At 43.6% G+C, this 20737-nt stretch overlaps 1 protein-coding gene across 1 annotated transcript in view; it reads left to right on the plus strand.

Moving 5' to 3' along the window:
* Positions 1 to 20737, plus strand: part of pdzd2 (PDZ domain containing 2) — a 274116-nt gene that overhangs the window by 153723 nt on the left and 99656 nt on the right. The window contains exons 5-8 of the mRNA XM_078395102.1: positions 1889 to 2031; positions 10829 to 10961; positions 13547 to 13717; positions 17655 to 17763. Of these exons, the coding sequence (XP_078251228.1) occupies positions 1889 to 2031; positions 10829 to 10961; positions 13547 to 13717; positions 17655 to 17763 (556 nt within the window). The remainder of the gene's footprint in view (positions 1 to 1888; positions 2032 to 10828; positions 10962 to 13546; positions 13718 to 17654; positions 17764 to 20737) is intronic.

Raw genomic sequence — 20737 nt, forward strand, 5'->3', positions numbered from 1 at the left:
AAACAATGGCTAGGATAAATAATGTTGGCTTTGAAGCCAACATTATTTGTTGTTATTGTAAAAACCTATTATTATTATTATTATTGTATAAATAGCTTCACTCGTGTCCTTCAGGCAAGGCAATCTACTGTCTCTATCTGATAACGCGTAGTTGTCTCCTGAATTATACAAGCCAAGCCACCAAGTGGCCAGTGACCAGAGGACAAAGGTTTAGGGTGAAGGGGAAAAGATTTAATAGGAATCTGAGGGGGTATCCTTTTTACACAAAGGGTGGCGGGTGTATGGAACAAGCTGCTAGAGGAGTTAGTTGAGGCTGGGACTATCCAACATTTAAGAAACAGTTGGACAGTTTCTGTTTCATGGATAGGACAGGTTTGGAGGGGTATGGACCAAATCCGGGCAGGTGGGACTAGTGTAGCTGGGACATGTCGGCCAGTGTGGGCAAGTTTGGCCAATGGGCCTGTTTCCACACTGACTCTTAAGTGGGTGAAAATCTAGAGATGGGCAACAAATGCCGCTTATTCCAGCCACATCCGGTAATCAAATGAATAAAACAATAGACATAGTTACAAAAAGCTGGAGTAACTTAGCGGGACAGGCAGCCTCTCTGGAGAGAAGGAATGGGTGATGTTTCGGGTCGAGACCCTTCAGATTCTGCAGTTCCTTCCTACACAATAGACATAGTTACATAAGCTCTGTGTACAAAGGAACAGCAGATGCTGGTTTAAACCAAATATAGACACAAAATGTTGACGTAGCTTCGCGGGACAGGCAGTATCTCTGGAGAGAAGGAATGGGTGACTTTTCGGGTCGAGACCCTTCTTCAGACTAATCTATTAATAAACAGACATCACTATCAATCCTGAGATGCTTCAGAAGAAGATTCGGGACCAGCATCTGTTGTTGCTTGTTTCTACATTCTAGCCAATACACATGTTTGTATTAAATTATATGCATTGCCATTGATATTTATCTACTGTGGAATAATATTCACCTAATGCTTTTGTGTCTATCTTCGGTTACATAAGCTCTGTCTGAAAGTGTCCCTTAAATTTGGAGTTTCTGTAACTTGAGTTTTTAAATAGTCACTTTTTGCCATTATCTGTGACATGAACTATGATGGTGATTCATTAGCTCTATGCAGAAGCTTCAGTTTCAAATTTTTTAAGTTGATTTCCTTCAAAAGTCTAACGAGCATATTGAGTTTTTTGTGAAACTAAGGAGAAATGATAGATGAATGAGCAGCATGGTGACGCAGCTGGTAGAGCTGCTGCTTCATAGCGTCAGAGACCCTGGTTAGACCCTGATCTCGGCTGCTATCTCTGTGGAGTTTGCATGTTCTCCCTGTGACCGTATGGACTTCCTCCGGCTGCTCCAGTTTCATCCCACATTCCAAAGACGTACGAATTTGTAGGTTACTTGTCCTCTGAAAATATTCCCTAGTGTGTAGGAAGTGGGTGCAAAACTGGGATAACTTTGAACTAATGCTCTGTTCAGTTTAGTTTATTGTCACGTGCATAGAGGTACAGTGAAAAGCTTTTGCTGCGCGCAGCAGAAAGACAATACATGATCACAATCGAGCCATCACAGTGAACAGGTGATTGATGGACTCAGTGGTCTGAAGAGTCTGTTTCCACGCTGTGCCTTTCAATCAATCAAACTTACTTTAATGTTGGAAAGCATGCCACTTACCTGGGAAACAGACATCGCTATCAACCCTGAGATGCTTTAGAAGAAGATTCGGGACCAGCATCTGCAGTTGCTTGTTTCTCCATTCTAGACAATATACAGGTTTTTATTTTATTTATATGCTTTGCCATTAATATTTATCTACTGTGCAATAATATTCACCTAATGCTTCCCCCCCCCCCAACCCCTCACCCTCCAGCGGGAAGGCTGCCAGATTTGGAAGATGCACATGGTTAAAGGTTCAGATGGACTGGGCATTCAGATCACAGGAGGCCGGGGATCCAAACGTTCTCCCCATGGCATCATCATTACATCTGTTGAAGAAGGAGGATCGGCACAAAGGTAATTAGTAACATGTCACATATATGACCATGTTGTCAATTGATTGATACACGAGCATGCTCCTGTAATACTTATTGGATTGTCCATTTCAAAATATGCACAAAACAGTTAACGAGAAAACGCAGTTAATATACTTTATCAAGTTTCTGTTTTGCAACATAATTGAGATGCGATTTTGTTTTGGAGGCAATTAGAATTTGTTTAAATCCTAAACGTGTGTATTGTGGTATTTATGTAGCATCTTTCATAACATCAGGACAATCTCGACAACCAAAAAGGTACTATTAAAAAGTGGTGACTCATTAATAGAAGAAACATAGCAGGCAGTTCTTGCACTGAGGTTCCAACGGTGTGCATTGATCAGGTAAATAGATGCAGCTTTCAGAATGCAGACTAATCAGTGTTTAGTCACTGGTACAAAGGCATTACAGCTGGTTTATTTGAAGCATTAATTGTGGCATCCAGCCTTCATTATCTACACTATTCATTGACTGAACATATCAGCAATGGCCAATCTTATTAATGGCTAGCAACAGTGAAACTTACCGTGCAAACCTTAAAGAGGGATGGGTGGAGCAGGCCGTACATTTAGCGGGGAAGACCTTTGTGAATAGGCCCTGAGTGAAGCACGGATGTCTCGTATGAAAAGACATTGCTTGCTGCTGCTCAAAGAGGGAATGCTCCCAGAACACCCAGCCCTGGCCAGGGAATTATTTGAAATTATTTATCCGCACCATTGACTCACAAGGATCTTTTTAGTTTTGTTTAGAGAAACAGTGTGGAAACAGGCCCTTCAGCCCACTGAGTCTGCACCGACCAGCAATCCCCACACATTAACACTACCCTACACACACTAGGGACAATTTACACTTATACCAAGCCAATTAACCTACAAACCTGTTTATTCACAAAATGCTGGAGTAACTCAGCAGGTCAGGCAGCATCTCGGGAGAGAAGGAATGGGTGACGTTTCGGGTCGAGACCCTTCTTCAGACTGATCTTAACCTACAAACCTGTACGTCTTTGGATTGTGGGAGGAAACCGAAGATCTCAGAGAAAACCCACGTGGTCACGAAGGGAACGTACAAACTCTGTACAGACTCCATCCATCTCCGTAGTCAGGATCGTACCCAGGTCTCCGGCGCCGCTGATTATACAAATCTTAGCCCTCCCCCCCCACTTATATTTCATTTACATGTTGCCCATCAACCACCTGATAGCACACTGTCCATTTATATAAACCCATTAATGAAGCCCATTCTGCCTAAAACCAACTGTATCTAATTTGTCAAAGTACTTTATAATTGGCTGGTAATAGTGAGAAGAATTTTCTCCAATTGAAAGATTGAAGCCGTGTTTTAATCTCTACCACAAGATGTTTCCCTAACCACTGACGCCATTGGTCTCTCTGCCAGTTGTATGATACTGACAGTGTTGATATTGTACATGAACCTAAGCTGAGCTTTGGACCACATATCTGGGTGGCACTGTGGCGCAGTAGTAGAGTTGCTGCCTTCCAGTGCCAGAAACTCGGGTTCGACCTGACTACAGGTGCTTCGTTTTTCATTTTTCAGTTTTAGAGATGCAGCGCGGAAACAGGCCCTTCATCCAACCGTCCGCACTGACCAGCGATCTCCGTACATTAACACTATCCTACACATACTAGGGCCAATTTATATTTATACCAAGCCAATTTACCTACAAACCTGTACGTCTTTTGGAGAAAACCAAAGATCTCGGAGAAAACCCACGCAGTCATGGGGAGAACGTACAAACTCCGTACAGACATCACCTGTCGTCGGAATTGACCCCGGGTCTCTGGAGCTGCAAGCACTGTAAGGCAACAATTCTACCACTGTGCCACCATGCCGCCGCTGCTGTACAATGCTATCTGTATGGAGTTTGTATGTTCTCGCTGTGACCGCATGGGTTTTCTCCAGGTGCTCTGGTTTCCTCCCACATTCCAAAGATGTGCAGGTTTGTAGGTTAATTGGGTTTTGTAAATTGTCCCTAGCCTGTAAGATAGAACTGGTGCATGCGCGATCGTTGCCGGCATGGACACAGTGGGCCGAAGGGCTTGTTTCCACGCTGTATCTCTAAACTATACTAAACCTAACTTTCTGTTCCATCATTAAATCTGTCAATTTGTGCCTCTGTCACATCTCTTGATTCCGACCCTGCCTTAGGTCATCTGTTGCTGAAACCATCATCCATGGCTTTGTTGCCTCTGGCCTTGGCTGGAGCGGAACATTCCCAGCTGGCCTCAAGTTCCATCCTCTATAAATCCAGAATTCTGCTTCTCGTGTCCTAACTTGCCATGAATCCTGTTGGCTCCGCTCCTGTGCTTCTGTGTTTGCTGACGCAGTTAAACAATTGTTGGCAAACAAGACCTGCTGCTGCAGTGCTTTTCCCTCTTCCAGTATCTTGCTTTGCAGTGTGCTCTTTGCACATTCTTCATTACAAGGGAATGCTTATTAATCCACGCCAGCGGGGAGTAAAAGGCTTACGCTTAAGCATTGACGTAAACAGAATGTTTTCCAGCACCTGTTGCACCACTCCCTGCAGACTTTTGTAACTTGAACCTATTGCAGAAAGCACCAAGCGCTTGCAGGACTGAAAGAAAAGCAAAAAAAAAACTCAAAAATATTTGAGATTTCTTTAAATAGCACTGATGGATGGGTCAAGATGATTAGCTGTCTTTATTTAGGAGAGGGTATTCACTGGAATATTGTCCCTAAATGCCAATGTCCAAACATGTTACAATTGCACTATACAATGTTGTGATCTGCCTACTTTGCAAACTTCTCACAGGGCACCTGCCAGGGCCTCCCCAGATGGTATTGGCATGACTTTGGCAAAATCGTGCATACAAACTGCACATACTACCTTTGACCCTTGAGTGGTCAAGCAGCAGACAAAAAAAGCAGGGACTCCTAAGTTCAATTTTAACCTCTTTCTGTTTTAGTGATGTTATTTTAAGTGATAATATTGCTTCTAAAGTTTTAAATAGTGCCACGTTCATTTGAAAAGGCACTCTGAGTCAGTTCAGCACTCCCTCACGAGAGCATTGATGCATCAGCGTAAGTAAGATTGAAATCTTCTTCAGATTCGTTCCCCCTGAGATTTGCAGACAACTGTGTTTTGATCTTATTCTGTTTTCATCCAGGAGATTAGTCACTACCTTGTCGTCAATTAATACAATCCATGGGAATCAAACTACTCTTTAAATCAAACAGGAATTCAGTTAACAAGCTCACATTGACCTTTGCTAAATGCTTCAACTTTTCTTCGTTATGAAACAAAGGGCAACATGAAAAATATGATTGACAATGCAAATTTAACCAATGTCTTTTCGTGACTCAAATCTCCAGTAATTTGGCTGAACCTGTGCACATCCAGAACAAAATATTCTTTTGAAGGCAGACAGTAAAAAACAACCTCAGGTGCAGAGTGTTGAGCTATTTAGTGCTTTAGCCAGAAGTGTGGTTTCTCATTCTTTGATTGTTCCCTTCTGCAGTGCCAGCAGCATGGTTAGCTAGCGTCACAAAGTGCTTTTAATTGGGAACAAGAACTCAGTTCCAGTCCATTTCCAACTGTGGGGATTGTCCTGTATATTGAGAAGTGATGGAAACGAAACAAAGCAGAAGATTTGCCATAAATAGGTCTTGTCTACATAAATGGAATATGCGTCAACCTTTCAAAACAAATTAAATAAAGATAATCCAAAAATCCAAGATCACTCTGGAAGATATGTAGTGTTTGATTTTCAGAGCAGCAATTCAATTATTTGCACTTTTAAAAATCCTGATTTGTTTTTAAAATAAAATTATAGGAAATGTTATAAATACTCGGGTGGTTTAACCCGAGACATTATTACCTAGCCAATCAAGCCTATTCCATCCAGCCGAAGCCATCATCTTAACTTAAAGCTTCTCAAAAACAAGCATTTATTTTCTATGATAACAATTCATTTTAACTGCCTGAACGTTTACAAAAAGTAAAAGAATGCAGCGAAAGTGTCGTCATATTATTCGCCTCAGCAGGTGAAGGACTCCCAACAAAAGTTTGGAATTGTTTAACCCACTGTGAAGCACTGAGAGAATCTGCCAAATTTATGAATTGAATGGGGTGGTTTCTACCGCAGAGTGGAGCTCATGCAACCCTCATGTATTTTCTAGCCATAATTGAATTGCTCGCGTTCACTGCCAATGCTGGATGGGCACCTGTTGGGATTAGAAAAATGCCTATTGTGTGATTAAGGATACAATGTAGATGCAGTGTGTAAAGAAATAGAACATTGAACATAGAACAGTGCAGAACAGAAACAGGCCCTTTGGTCCTCAATATTTGTGCCAAATGTGATGCCTAGTTATGATTCATATCCCTCTTTTCCATGCACTTACATGTGCCTATGTAAAAGCTTCTTATACGCCACTATCATATCTAACTTCACCAACACCCCTGGCAATGTGTTCCAGGTTGCTGTACTCCAGGTGTACAAAAAGCTGCCCTGCATATTTCCATTAAACTTTCTCCCTCTTGGCATTATAGCTGTGCCCTCTAGTGTTGGACATTCTCACCCTGGGAAAAAGGTTCTGTCTATCTATGCTTCTCATCATTTTCTATACGTCTATCAAGTTTTCCCTCAACCTCCAACGTTCCAGAGAAAACAGTCCAAAACTATCTAACCTCGCTCTATAGCTGAATCTCTCTAATCCAGGCAGCATTCTTATAAACCTCCTCTGCGCCCTTTCTAAAGCCTCCACATCTTTCTTATCATGGGGCAACCAGAACTGCAGGCAATATTCTATCACAAGCCACCATAAATCCTTCATTTGAAAGCCAGAAATTTGGCGTGTAGTGTATATAATATTATGCCATAGACACGCGAGACTGCAGATGCTGGAATCGTAAGGGGAAAAAGCAAAGGACTGGAGGAGCTCAATGGGTGAGACAGCATCTGATCAGTCGAAGGAGGGTCCCGACTTGAAACGTCGTCTGTTATTTCTTTCCACAAATGCTGCATGAACTGTTTGAGTTCCTCCAGCAGTTTATTTTTCGCACATAATATTAAGTCGGGTTCGATGGGATCTTAGAACTTGTGATTTTCTGGGCCTCAGGAAACCTGACAACTAATCTGAGATGAGCACCACAATTTAGCATAATTATGTATTTTACAAGATATTCAAGATCTTAGTACTTCATAAAACAAACTGAACTGCACAAACCAGGGCGAATTTTGATTTTCAATTCAATCCAGTATACATCATTATGAACAAGGGTAGCACAGCAATAGAGTTGTTGCCTTACAGCGCCAGAGACCTAGGTTCATTCCTGACTACAGGTGCTCTCTGCACGGAGTTTGTATGTTCTCCCTGTCACCGTGTGGGTTCTCTCTTGGTGCTCCGGTTTCCTCCCACATGCCAAACATGTGCAGGTTTGTAAGTTAATTGGCTTCTGTAAATTGTCCCTAGTGTGTAGGATAGAACTAATATACGCGTTATAGTGATCGACGGTGGGCTAAAGGGCCTGTTTTCACACAGTATCTGTAAACTAAACTAAACTAAACTAACCAAGGAGCCATGTGCAGCAAACTATTGCATGTTTTGTGCAAGGGTTGGGCAAAGATTGATAAGAAGTTAAATGTTGGAGCCAAGATAGATAAAGGTACAATCGCCTCTTGTGTCATTTCTTGATAATATAATTTGCAGTTATTGTTTATTCAGAATAAATACAAAATTCAATTTTTAGTATTTATAAAATGGTGAAAGGAAACAGTGACTCGGAGGAATGAGCCTGGAAACGTAGTTATGATACAGCACTGTTGGTTGTTCCAGAGACGTGAATCTGAAAATCAACAAACAGCATCCGCGCACACAGAAACAGTTAACATTTCAGGTTGAAGACCCTTCAACAGAACTGGGAAAATGAAACAATTTTAAATTTAGTTGCGAGATGCAGCTCAGAAATGGTCCAGAGAGATACAGCGCTGAAACAGGCCCATCGGCCCACCGAGTCAGCACCGACAAGCGATCCCCACATGTTAACACTATCCTACACACACTAGGGACAATTTACATTTATACCAAGCCAATTAATCTATAAACCTGTATGTCTTTGGGGTGTGGGAGGAAACCAAAGATCTTGGAGAAAACCCACGCAGGTCACTGGGAGAACGTACAAACTCCGTACAGACAGCACCCGTAGTCAGGATCGAAACCGGGTCTCTGGTGCTGTAAGGCCGAACCAAGTTGCAGAGAGGGCAGGGGGTTGCAGACTGAAGTGTTCTGCTAAATAGTGCTCATAAAGTGATTTCCTGTGTTAACTGTTCAAACTAAACCCAATGTCACCATGAGGAATAGGCACGAGGCAGCCCAAGGAATGATATTAAATTTGACAGTTTCTGGTATTTACTTTCCATGTTTCTATTAGATCTGACTAGTTCTGCTGTAAGAATATATTTCCATCTTGCCCGAGATGGGGAATTCCAGCTGTGACTGGACAGGTTGGGTCTTATTTTTGGTGTGTAGATAGATGACTGAGGAGATACCTGACTGAGGCATCCAAAATTACAAGGGGCACAGAGAAGAAGGGGATGTTTATTACCAGAGGGCATAAGTTTAAGGTAAGAAGTTTAGACGGTATTTGAGAGAGCTTTTTTTTTCCACCTAGAGAGCGGTTGAAATTCAGAACCACTGCCAGAAGAGTAGTCACAGTATTTAAGAAGTGTTTAGATGAGTATTTAAAATTCCATGGCATACAGGCTACAGGTCAAGTGCGAGAATGTGGGATAAGTATAGATAGATATTTGGAATGGAATGGAATACTTTATTGTCACATGTGACAAGGCACAGTGAAATTCTTTGCTTGCATACCCAAGGTATACAAATAGTCGCCACATAAATGGCGCTGACAAAGTTACAAATTCTCCCCGCCGGGTCCTCCTTTGTTCTTCGCCCTCCCTCCTGGCGGTCCCCCACGCCGGGTCCTCCATTGTTCTTCCCTTCCCCCCCTCACGGTGGCTCCCATGGTGACCCCTGACATCCCGTAGTGATGCTGACTCCTGGGCACAGTAAGCTTGTTTCCTTGCCAGATGATTATGTATTTAACTCGGTTACATATAATGACACTTTTTTATTCCACATGGCAATTCAGCGTTCTAACCATATAACCATATAACAATTACAGCACGGAAACAGGCCCATTCGGCCCTACCAGTCCACGCCGACCACTTTCTCTGACCTAGTCTCATATACCTGCTCTCAGACCATAACCCTCCAATCCCCTCCCATCCATATACCTATCCAATTTACTCTTAAATAATAAAATCGAGCCTGCCTCCACCACTTCCACCGGAAGCTCATTCCACACAGCCACCACCCTCTGAGTAAAGAAGTTACCCCTCATGTTACCCCTAAACTTTTGTCCCTTAATTCTGAAGTTATGTCCCCTTGTCGGAATCTTCCCCACTCTCAAAGGGAAAAGCCTACCCACGTCAACTCTGTCCGTCCCTCTTAAAATTTAAAAAACCTCTATCAAGTCCCCCCTCAACCTTCTACGCTCCAAAGAATAAAGACCCAACCTGTTCAACCTCTCTCTGTAGCTTAAGTGCTGAAACCCAGGCAACATTCTAGTAAATCTCCTCTGTACCCTCTCCATTTTGTCGACATCCTTCCTATAATTTCTGTTTTGTCTTCAGGACTCAGCACCAGCTCTGACCTCTCTGACGGCCTTAACTTGTCCCTTAGTCTGCTCTCTGTCCAATTGCTCTTGTTGAGCTTTTTTCAGATGTTTAGTATGTTTCATCCACTCTCGTCCCAGCTCACTCTTGGACTTTTGACCTGTTTCTGTTCCTGACATTATAATAATTTTCATATATTGCTTCCCAGTTTTGGTTTCCTTGCCTTCCTTCCCCTTCTACTTTTGAGAATGTACTTGTCTTGAACCAGAACACTCTCCATCATAAAGAATGCAATTTAATTTATTGTTTAAGTGGCAATCTTTACATTTAGTCCTACTGCACTCGCTTTTCTCCAACTATTGAAATTGATTCACTTCTTATTGTATATTCTCATGGATTTCTTTTGGTAGGGACCCTTCTTGTAACTGTCTTAAAAGTAGTTACTCTCTGACCACTTTAATCTCAACTGTCCTTTTCTCCTTCTCTAGAACCAAAAGCATAATGCTTCCTCATTAGTCCAGAAATATGCTGAATAAATAATTTTGCCTATGTATTTTGTAAATTCTTTATTCACCTTGGCCCGTGCAATTCCTTTTCTAAATTTCTGCCTGGATAATTGAAATTTTGTGTTACTGTTGCATTACTTTTACATTTTTTTCTGATATGAGAGCACAGGTCGTCTTCATAACACTGTAGCTATCTGGAAGTGTATAGTAAGCAGCTTCTGTTTGAAAATCCAACCCATACAAATTTCTAGACATATATCTTTTACGTCCACATTATAAACATGTTTGAATCCCACAACTCGATCGTGTATCCATTCAATTTTCAGTCAATGTGCACAGTTAGTACCACAAATTGTATGATGGCTATTGCTGGAGGTAGCTTTGTGGATTTTGTTTTGTTTTGCTTCTAAATGTTTTTAAATAAAGCATAAGTGTGGAAATGGTGCTTTCTCCAACCTCGAGATGTTCCAAAGTGTCTCCAGTCAGTGAATTGTTTTTGTGAACTAGCAGGGATATAATATATAAGAAAATAACTGCAGATGCTGGTATATGATGATAGTTCATTAACCATTTGTTTGAAAGCTTTGCTTTTTCATATTTCCTCTACCAGGGATGGAAGATTGAATTCTGGTGATGAGCTGCTAATGATTAATGGACATTCGCTGGTTGGACTCTCACACCAAGAGGCAGTTGCCCTACTTCGGTCAGCAGCCGGACTTGTACAGCTTGTTGTTGCGAGCAGGGTAGGTGCTTCATTGCTTCTTGCAGCTATCTAGACTACACTTCTTCCCACTCTGCTTCCTGTAAAGACTCTATCCCCTACTCTCAATTCCTCCATCTACGCCGCATCTGCGCCCAGGATGTGGTGTTCCATACCAGGGCATCGAAGATGTCCTCATTCTTTAGGAAACGGGGGTTCCCCCTCTTCCATTATAGATGAGGCTCTCACTAGGGTCACCTCGATATCCCACAGCTCCGCTCTTGCTCCCCCTGCCCCCCATTTGTAACAAGGACAGAGTCCCCCTTGTCTTCACCTTCCACCCGATCAGCCGTCGCATACAGCATATAATCCTCCAACATTTTCACCACCTCCAACGGGATCCCACTACTGGCCACATCTTCCCATCTCCACCCCTTTCTGCTTTCCGTAGAGACCATTCCCTCCGAAACTCCCTGGTCAACTCGTCCCTTCCAAACCACCCCATCCCCAGGTACCTTCCCCTGTAACCGCAGGAGATGCAACACCTGTCCCTTTACTTCCCCCCTCGACTCCATCCAAGCAGTCTTTCCAGGTGAGGCAGAGGTTCACTTGCACCTCCTCCAACCTCATCTACTGTATGCGCTGTTCCAGGTGTCAACTTTTCTACATCAGCAAGACCAAGCGCAGGCTCGGCGATCATTTCGCTCCGCTCAGTCCGTCTCAACCTACCTGATCTCCCAGTGGCTCAGCACTTCAACTCCCTCTCCCATTCCTAATCCAAACTTTCTGCCCTGGGCATCCTCCATTGTTCTCTCCTCTCCCTCTCCCTCTCCCTCTCCCTCTCCCTCTCCCTCTCCCTCTCCCTCTCCCTCTCCCTCTCCCTCTCCCTCTCCCTCTCCCTCTCCCTCTCCCTCTCCCTCTCCCTCTCCCTCTCCCTCTCCCTCTCCCTCTCCCTCTCCCTCTCCCTCTCCCTCTCCCTCTCCCTCTCCCTCTCCCTCTCCCTCTCCCTCTCCCTCTCTCCCTCTCTTTCTCCCTCTCTCTCTCCCCCTCTCTCCCTCTCCCTTTCTCTCTTCCTCCTTTGTAATGGGTCAACATGCAGTAAGTTAGAAGTGGAAAGTGCTGGAAATACTCAGCAGGTCAGGTCACATCTATGGGAAGAGAAATCGAGTTAACATGTCAAGATGACGACCCTTCATCAGAGCATGCAAGAAGATTGTAGGTCGGCAATGCAGCCCATTCTATTTTATGTCCTCCCATTTAAATAAATGGAAATTGATATGGGGTCTTTCTTGGTCAGCTTTCTTCCATGATATGCCAATTATAGTAACTCCTTTTCAAGGAGTCAATATAATACTTTCAGTGATTTGTTCTGAATTCTTCATTTCTGAGCACTCTAGGTAGTAACATTTACATGGGTGAAATTAAAAGCTGGACCTTCAATTTATCTTGGAACCAAGCTGATCTCTTGCCATTAACTTATTAGGAGATAGGAGTAAAGCGCAGTTGCAAAAGCGGATGTTATAGTTTGTTGTGCCTTCATCTTCCCTTAAATGGCAACTAAACTACTTGACTTCAACCTCAGCTCTTCTTTCAAACCTTGTATTTTTAATGCCACGGTATTGTAGTGAATCAGATCATTATATAAGTTTCTCCATCTCTTGATTTTAAATGAAAGGCCAAGAGATCTGGAGTACCAGGAAAGGAAAATAGGGAACAGCAAAGGTAAATTGAGAAATAAGTTTTGGTTTGCGAAATGTATAGATTATAGAATAAAGGAATGGAAAGGCAACTGAGTTGATACACATTTCTGATGCAGAATGTAATGGGATAGAGTTGAAAATGTGCACTGTACCTTGATTTCAAGGGAACGAGGAAACAGGAGAGTGGAAAGTGGAAGTGTGGAATTCTCTGCCTCAGAAGGCAGTGGAGGCCAATTCTCTGAATGCAGTCAAGAGAGAGCTAGATAGAGCTCTTAAGGATAGCGGAGTCAGGGGGTATGGGGAGAAGGCAGGAACGGGATACTGATTGAGAATGACCAGCCATGATCGCATTGAATGGCGGTGCTGGCTCGAAGGGCCGAATGGCCTCCTCCTGCACGTATTGTCTATTGTCTATTGTGTTGATTTCAAAGTAATGAGGAAGCAGTGAAGTGATTAGAGGTTAGCAGAGACACAGGAAGAAAGTTCAGAACTGCTGCATTCAGTAAATTCAGAACGAAAAATATAGGCAGTCAAATAAAGTTATAGTAGTGGAAAGGACTGGATTTGAAAGCCTTTGTAATTTCTCACAAACCACTGGAGTTGCGGACTTTTGCTTGCTTGAAGTGATGTCCTTATTGGGATGACATATATCTAGATTGGGGGTGGGGTTAGAGTTGGGGTACATCTCACCCAGGATTGACTATTTATTTTGAGCAGATGTTCAAGAATGTATAGGGGTTGCTGTTGGCTTAATTCATTACTCTCAAGGCTGATAATGGTACTCCAAAGATTGCTTACTCAGAAAAGTAAAAAATAATCTCCCAAAGTGTAATATTCTGACATATCTAGCATTGTAGAGTGCTCAAATCTAAGCAGAATCCAAATCCATCCTTTAAATGTTTCCACTTCCTGTCTCGTTCTCCTGCAGGATGATTCTGAGATCCTTTTCCAGAAGTGCCCCTCCATGAGTTTACCTGATTTGGTCACAAATTTTGCAGTTGTTGATAATTCCCCATCTCCGACGGAAAATAAAGAAAACGTAAAACCAGAAAGTGGTGCTGCCTCACACAGCTGCACTAAGCACCATGGTCAGGAAACTGTGAGTGTTGATGTATAAAAGTATAAGATGTTTTAATTTAAAGCATGTGCCTGAAGTGTCACAAGAAATGTGGAAGGAGAATTGGTTCATGAATACATACTGGTTGGAATTTTAACAACGTTCTTATACGGTTTAAACTAGGCTTGTCAAAATAATAAATGTTCAAGTTTAGCTGGACCAGAGGAATGTCTGTAAACTTACTGATGTAACAGATCCAGGGTCCTGTGCAGGGTCAACAGAGTCCATGGCAGTGCAAGGAGGGAGGAATAGGTGGCGCTAACCCTGGCGCAGGCTGTTAGAGAAACAACACTGAAAATGTTGAAGATCCATAATATACACAGCTCCCATAGACAGACAGTGCCCTCCACAATGCTTGGGACAAAGACCCATCATTTATTTATTTGCCTTTGGACTCCACAATTTGAGATTTGTAGTAGAAAAAAAATCACATGTGGTTAAAATGCACATTGTCAGATTTTATTAAAGGGTATTTTTATACATTTTGGTTTCACCATGTAGAAATTACAGCTGTGTTTATACAGTCTCCCCATTTTCATGGCACCATAATGTTTGGGGCACATGGCTTCACAGGTGTTTGTAATTGCTCAGGTGTGTTTAATTGCCTCCTTAATGCAGGTATAAGAGAGCTCTCAGCACCGTCTTTCCTCCAGTCTTTCCATCACCATTGGAAATTTTTATTGCTGTTTATCAACATGAGGACCAAAGTTGTGCCAATGAAAGTCAAAGAAGCCATTATGAGACTGAGAAACAAGAATAAAACTGTTAGAGATATCAGCCAAACAGGCTTACCAAATCAACTGTCTGGAACATCATTAAGAAGAAAGAGAGCACAGGTGAATTTACTAATCACAAAGGGACTGGCAGGCCAAGGAAGATCTCCACAGCTGGTGACAGAAGAATTCTCTCTATAATTTAAAAAAATCCCAAACACCTGTCCGACAGATCAGGAATACTCTTCAGGAGTCGGGTGTGCATTTGTCAATGACCACTGTCCTCAGAAGACTTCATGAACAGAAATACAGAGGTTACACTGTAGGATGCAAACCATTGCTTAGCCGCAAAAATAAGATGGCCAGGTTACAGTTTGCCAAGAAGTACTTAAAAGAGCAACCACAGTTCTGGAAAAAGGTCTTGTGGACAGATGAGACACAGATTAATTTATATCAGAGTGATGGCAAGAGCAAAGTATGGAAGAGAGAAGGAACTGTCCAAGATCCAAAGCATACCACCTCATCTGTGAAACACGGTGGTGGGGGTGTTATGGCCTGGGCATGTATGGCTGCTGAAGGTATTGGCTCACTTATCTTCATTGATGATACAACTGCTGATGGTACTGGCTTAATGAATTCTGAAGTGTATAGACACATCCTATCTGCACAAGTTCAAAAAAATGCCTCAAAGCTCATTGGCCAGCAGTTCATTCTACAGTAAGACAATGATCGCAAACATAATGCTAAAGCAACAAAGGAGTTTTTCAAAGCTTAAAAAATGGTCAATTCTTGAGTGGCCAAGTCAATCACCCGATCTGAACCCAATTGAGCATGCCTTTTATATGCTGAAGAGAAAACTGAAGGGGACTTACCCCCAAAACAAGCATAAGCTAAAGATGGCTGCATTACAGGCCTGGCAGAGCATCACCAGAGAAGACACCCAGCAACTGGTGATGTCCATGAATCGCAGACTTCAAGCAGTCATTGCATGCAAAGGATATGCAATAAAGTACTAAATATGACTAGTTTCATTTACATGACATTGCTGTGTCCCAAACATTATGGTGCCCTGAAATGGGGGGGGACTATGTATAAACACTGCTTTAATTTCTACATGGTGAAACCAAAATATATAAAAATGGCCTTTATTAAAATCTGACAATGTGCACTTTAACCACATGTGATTTTTTTCTATTAAAATTCTCAAATTGTGGAGTACAGAGGCAAATAAATAAATGATGGGTCTTAGTCCCAAACATTATGGAGGGCACAGCACATGCTTCTGCGCCTTACTGATGGGGGTCTTCTCTGAAATCTTGGCCTGTTTTCCAATCTTGATCAAGCTGCTGTATTTTATCCACTCCGTCCCCTCCGCAAGAGTCTTTGGATAACTTTCTGAAGAAGCCCTTCCTATTTATTCCATATTATTGTGGCTAAGCCACATAATAGCGATACAAGTTTACATTCTGTCTTATCTATGGATAAGTATCTTCCATCCACATACATTCAGGCTGCCAGTAACATTAGTAAAGATTAGGTGTTGGTCCTCGAACTTGCAATGGGCCTCATTGATAAAGCATAGGAAGCCGCAAAAATAAAGCTCAGAATTGGAGTAGTTTGATAAATTAAAGTGATAGGCAACTGGAAAATAAATGCTTTCATAAATGCTTTGTGGTTCACCTAATACTTTGTAATGGATTGATTACAAAACAACTTCTGAGAATAGGTTTTCCACAAACAATCAACTGGCCTACAGTTAGTTTCTCCAGAGTAGAGGACACATTGGGAACACCAAGAACAGCTTGGAAGAAGTGAAAATGAATGTGAACCACTTCTTCACCTGGAAAAATGTTGGATCCCTGAAAGGGAGGAGGGAAGAGATGAAAGGACAGGTCTTGCATTCTTGCTGTTGTATGTGAAATTACCGTACAATGGGTAGTGGTAGATGAGACAGAAGGAAAGGCCAGTTAGTTACAAAGGGGACTATCCCTATGCAATGTTAAAAAGGGAGGTGACTATATGTCTGGTGAGTCAGAGTAATTGAGATATACAACATGGAAACACGCCCTTCAGACCCCAAGACCATGCTGATCATCAACCAACCATTTGGACTAACCTACTTTTATTATTCCTACATTTCTATAATCTCCATTTTGATTCTACTACTCACCAACATAGAAGTGACAATTTGCAGTGGCCAGTGAACCTATCAAACCATAAACCTTTGGGATGTGGAGGGAAATTTGACGAACCTGGGGTAACCAAGTGATCAGAAGGAGAATACACAAACTCGACATAGACATGACCCGAGGTTAAGATTGGACCTGTGTCTCTAGCGGGAGCAGGGAAAAGAAGGAATTTCTCCTAACATAACTATCTCTATGAGATGTCCAATACACCTGGATGAAGACTGTTGCTTTCATTTGGAGAAGCATACAATTCTGTGGTGATTGAAGTGTATGAAAATCTGGATCTGTTCTCCATCATGCTAGTTGCCACTGGGGCAGTCTGGTCTGTTGGCCTTCTGACATAATGTTCGAAACATGATATGGGACTACGCAATTCTAAATTCAGAGAAACCAAACCAGTCTAAACTTTGTCTAAACCAGATAAACTTACTGAAACGTTTTCAGGAAGTAATAGAATAAGAGGATATTCCAATTTAATGAATTTTAGAATCTTTTTGCCACATAGGAAACTCCTGAGATTCAGGAAATGGTTGTAATAGTTTATTAATTAGATGTACAATGGGAAGCAGAAGATTGACAGCATTGACAATCACTCCAGCAGCTGTGATCTAAAGTATTTATGAGGTAACAAGAGGCCTCTGAAGCATGTTATGCATGTGTTTGGGGCCTTTGCTGTTAATATTATATTTAACACATTGGGTACTTAAGTACCATTTTCAGCATTTTAAGTATACCAAAAATATTTATTATATAGAGATTTAATATGCACAATGGAATATTATGAGGTGCAATGTTTTAATGTATACATGAATTTCATAAGTTCTTGGAGCAGAATTAGGCCATTCAGCCCATTAGTGAGCTCTTTTTAAAAAAACAATTTTTTTCATAAGGATCCGTTTTGAGAAACAGATAAATGTAATGTTCCTCGGGTTTTATGTTATGCTATATGGTCATAGGGGGAGATAACATTTGTTTGGGATCGGCAGAAATTACCTTGTTACTTTTGGTCAATTGCAGGTTTCAGACACTGCAAAAGGAGAACATGAGCGAATGGAATCACCTCTGCCAGGTTGTCGAAGTCCAATACCGGGAGGTACTTTAATGAAATTAAGAAGTCGGTCACAAGGTAGGCATTAGTTTCTTGCGTCACTATAAGTCCATCATTTTTCTGTTAACTGACTGATTTTAACTTATATATTCCTCATAATCTTTGAAAAAGAAAATACCCTAAGTGCGAAGAGTAGGAAAGATTATATAAGACATAAAGAAATCTGTAATTTTTCAAGGAGATGAATGAATACTTTATTGTCACATGCAACAAGTCACAGTGAAATTATTTGCTTGCATACCCAAGGTGTGCAAATAGTCGCCACGTAATGGGCGCTTACAAAATATCCCGCGCCAGGTCGTCCTTTATCCTATCCCCTTCCTCCCGGCAGTCCCCCCACACCGAGTCTTCCTTTGTCCTTTCCCCCCCCCCCCTGTCAGGGTTCCCCCTCGCTAGTTCCTCCTTTGTTCCCGGTGGTGCAGCCTTCAACACTGTTCAACCCAGGCTCCGGCCGCGGGCTCCATTGCCCAAGGCTCCGCCCAACCCAGGCCCCAGCCAGGGGCTCCATCTGACCCACGGCCCCAGCCAGGGGCTCCATCCAACCCAGGCCCCAGCCAAGGGCTCCATCCAACCCAGGCCCCAGCCAGGGGCTCCATCCGACCCAGGCCCCAGCCAGGGGCTCCATCCAACCCAAGCCCCAGCCAGGGGCTCCATCCAACCCAGGCCCTAGCCAGGGGCTCCATCCGACCCAGGCCCCAGCCAGGGGCTCAATCCGACCCAGGCCCCAGCGAGGGGCTCCATCCAACCCAGGTCCCAGCCAGGGGTTTCGTCCAACCCAGGCCTATGTCACTGGCTCCGTCCAACCCAGGCCTATGTCACAGGCTCCGTCCATCCCAGGCCTCTGCCGCGGGGCTCCGCCGCCTCCCATGCATGTTCAGCCCCCTCCATTCCCATCCGGCATCCTCCATTCCGAGTTTTCTGACGGAGCTAAACGAGCTCCAGGCTTCTCTTCGCACCTTCAGAGCATTATGGGTGGCATTGTTACCACCCGCGGCTCCTCGCTAAAGGCCTCCAGCCGTGATGCCTTCTGCTGTGTGGCCCGATGGGAAGTAAGTCATGTGTTTGGGAGGCACTATCAAGAAACCTTGGCAAGGTAGTGCAATGTATTTTGTAGGTGGAATGCATTGCAACTCCAGAGTGCTGAAGTTGAGAGAACATTTAATAGTGTCACTATGACACTGGAGGAGGCCCATGACAGAAAGGTCAGGCTGGGAGTGGGAGGGGGAGTTGGAGTGCTCAGCCACCGGGAGATCAGGTTGGTTAAGGCGGACTGAGCGAAGGTGTTGAGCGAAACGATCGCCGAGCCTGCGCTTGGTCTCGCCGATGTAGAGAAGTTGATATCTGGAGCAGCGGATACAATAGATGAGGTTGGAGGAGGTGCAGGTGAACCTCTGTTTCACCTGGAAAGACTGTTTGGGTCCTTGGATGGAGTTGAGGGGGGAGGTAAAGGGACAAGTGTTGCATCTCCTGCGGTTGCAGGGGAAAGTGCCTGGGGTGGGGGTGGTTTGGGTAGAAAGGAAAGAGTGGACCAGGGAGTTACGGAGGGAACTGTCTCTGTGGAACGCAGAAAAGGGAGGTGAAGGGAAGATGTGGCCAGTGGTGGGATCCCGTTGGAGGTGACGGAAATGTTGGAGGATGATTTGTTGGATACGCTGGCTGATGGGGTGGAAGGTGAGGACCAGGGGGATTCTGTCCTTGTTACGAGTGGGGGGAGGGGGAGCAAGAGTGGAGCTGCGAGATATAGAAGAGGCCCTAGTGAGAGCCTCATCTATAATGGAAGAGGGGAAGCCCCGTTTCCTGAAGAATGAGGACATCTCGGAAGCCCTAGTGTGAAACACCTCATCCCGGGCGCAGATGCGGCGTAGACGGAGGAATTGGGATTAGGGGATAGACTTTTTGCAGGAGACCGGGTGGGAAGAAGTGTAGTTCAGATAGCTGTGGGAGTCAGTGGGTTTGTAATAGATGTCAGTCACTAGTCTGTCTCCTGGTGAGATCCAGAAACAGTAGGAAGATGCCAGAGATGGTCCAAGTATATTTAAGAGCAGGATGGAAATTGGTGGTGAAATGTATGAAGTCAGTGAGTTCTGCATGGGTACAAGAGGTAGCACCAATGCAGTCGTCAATGTAGCGGAGGTAGAGTTCGGGGATGGGGCCGGTGTACGTCTGGAACAGGGATTGTTCGATGTACCCGACAAAGAGGCAGGCATAGCTAGGGCCCATGCGGGTGCCCATAGCTACGCCTCTGGTTTGGAGGAAGTGGGAGGAGTCAAAGGAGAAGTTGTTAAGGGTAAGAACCAGCTCTGATAGGCGGAGGAGAGTGTTAGTTGATGCCGATTGGCTGCCTCTAAGGTCGAGGAAGAAACGGAGGGCTTCAAGACCATCCTTGTGGGGGATGGAGGTGTAGAGTGACTGGGCATCCATGGTAAAGATGAGGGAGTGGGGGTCTGGAAACCGGAAGTTATTGAGGAGACAGAGAGTATGTGAGGTGTCTTGGACATAGGTGGGGAGGGATTTGACATGGGGGGATAGGATGGAGTCAAGGTAGGTGGAGATAAGTTTGGTAGGACATGAACAGGCAGAAACAATGTGTCTGCCAGGACAGTTCTGTTTATATTGAGCTCCTTGAAGGTTGTTAGAGTAGCTCACATCCAGATAAATGGAGTACCTTTCATCTTATTTATGCAATTGGAGTCGAGAGGTAATGTATTTGCTGAAGGATACTCGTGATTATCTGTGATGACATGAAAGCTGCTTGCAACAGCTTGCAACAGCTGCTTGAAAGCTCTCTGCAACTGGATCCTCATTAACAGATCACAGTCTGTTCGAATTGGCAGAAACATTTCTTCCTCAATAACAATCAGTACCGGAGCACTTCAAGGCTGTGTGCTCAGCCCCCTGCTCTACTTACTCTATACTCACGACTGCATAGTCGGACACAGTGCAAACTTAATCTTCAAGTTAGCTGACGACACCACCTTTGTTGGACAAAGTA

Source organism: Rhinoraja longicauda, chromosome 1 (assembly GCF_053455715.1).
Source record: "Rhinoraja longicauda isolate Sanriku21f chromosome 1, sRhiLon1.1, whole genome shotgun sequence".
In the NCBI taxonomy this organism is placed as follows: Eukaryota; Metazoa; Chordata; class Chondrichthyes; order Rajiformes; family Arhynchobatidae; genus Rhinoraja; species Rhinoraja longicauda.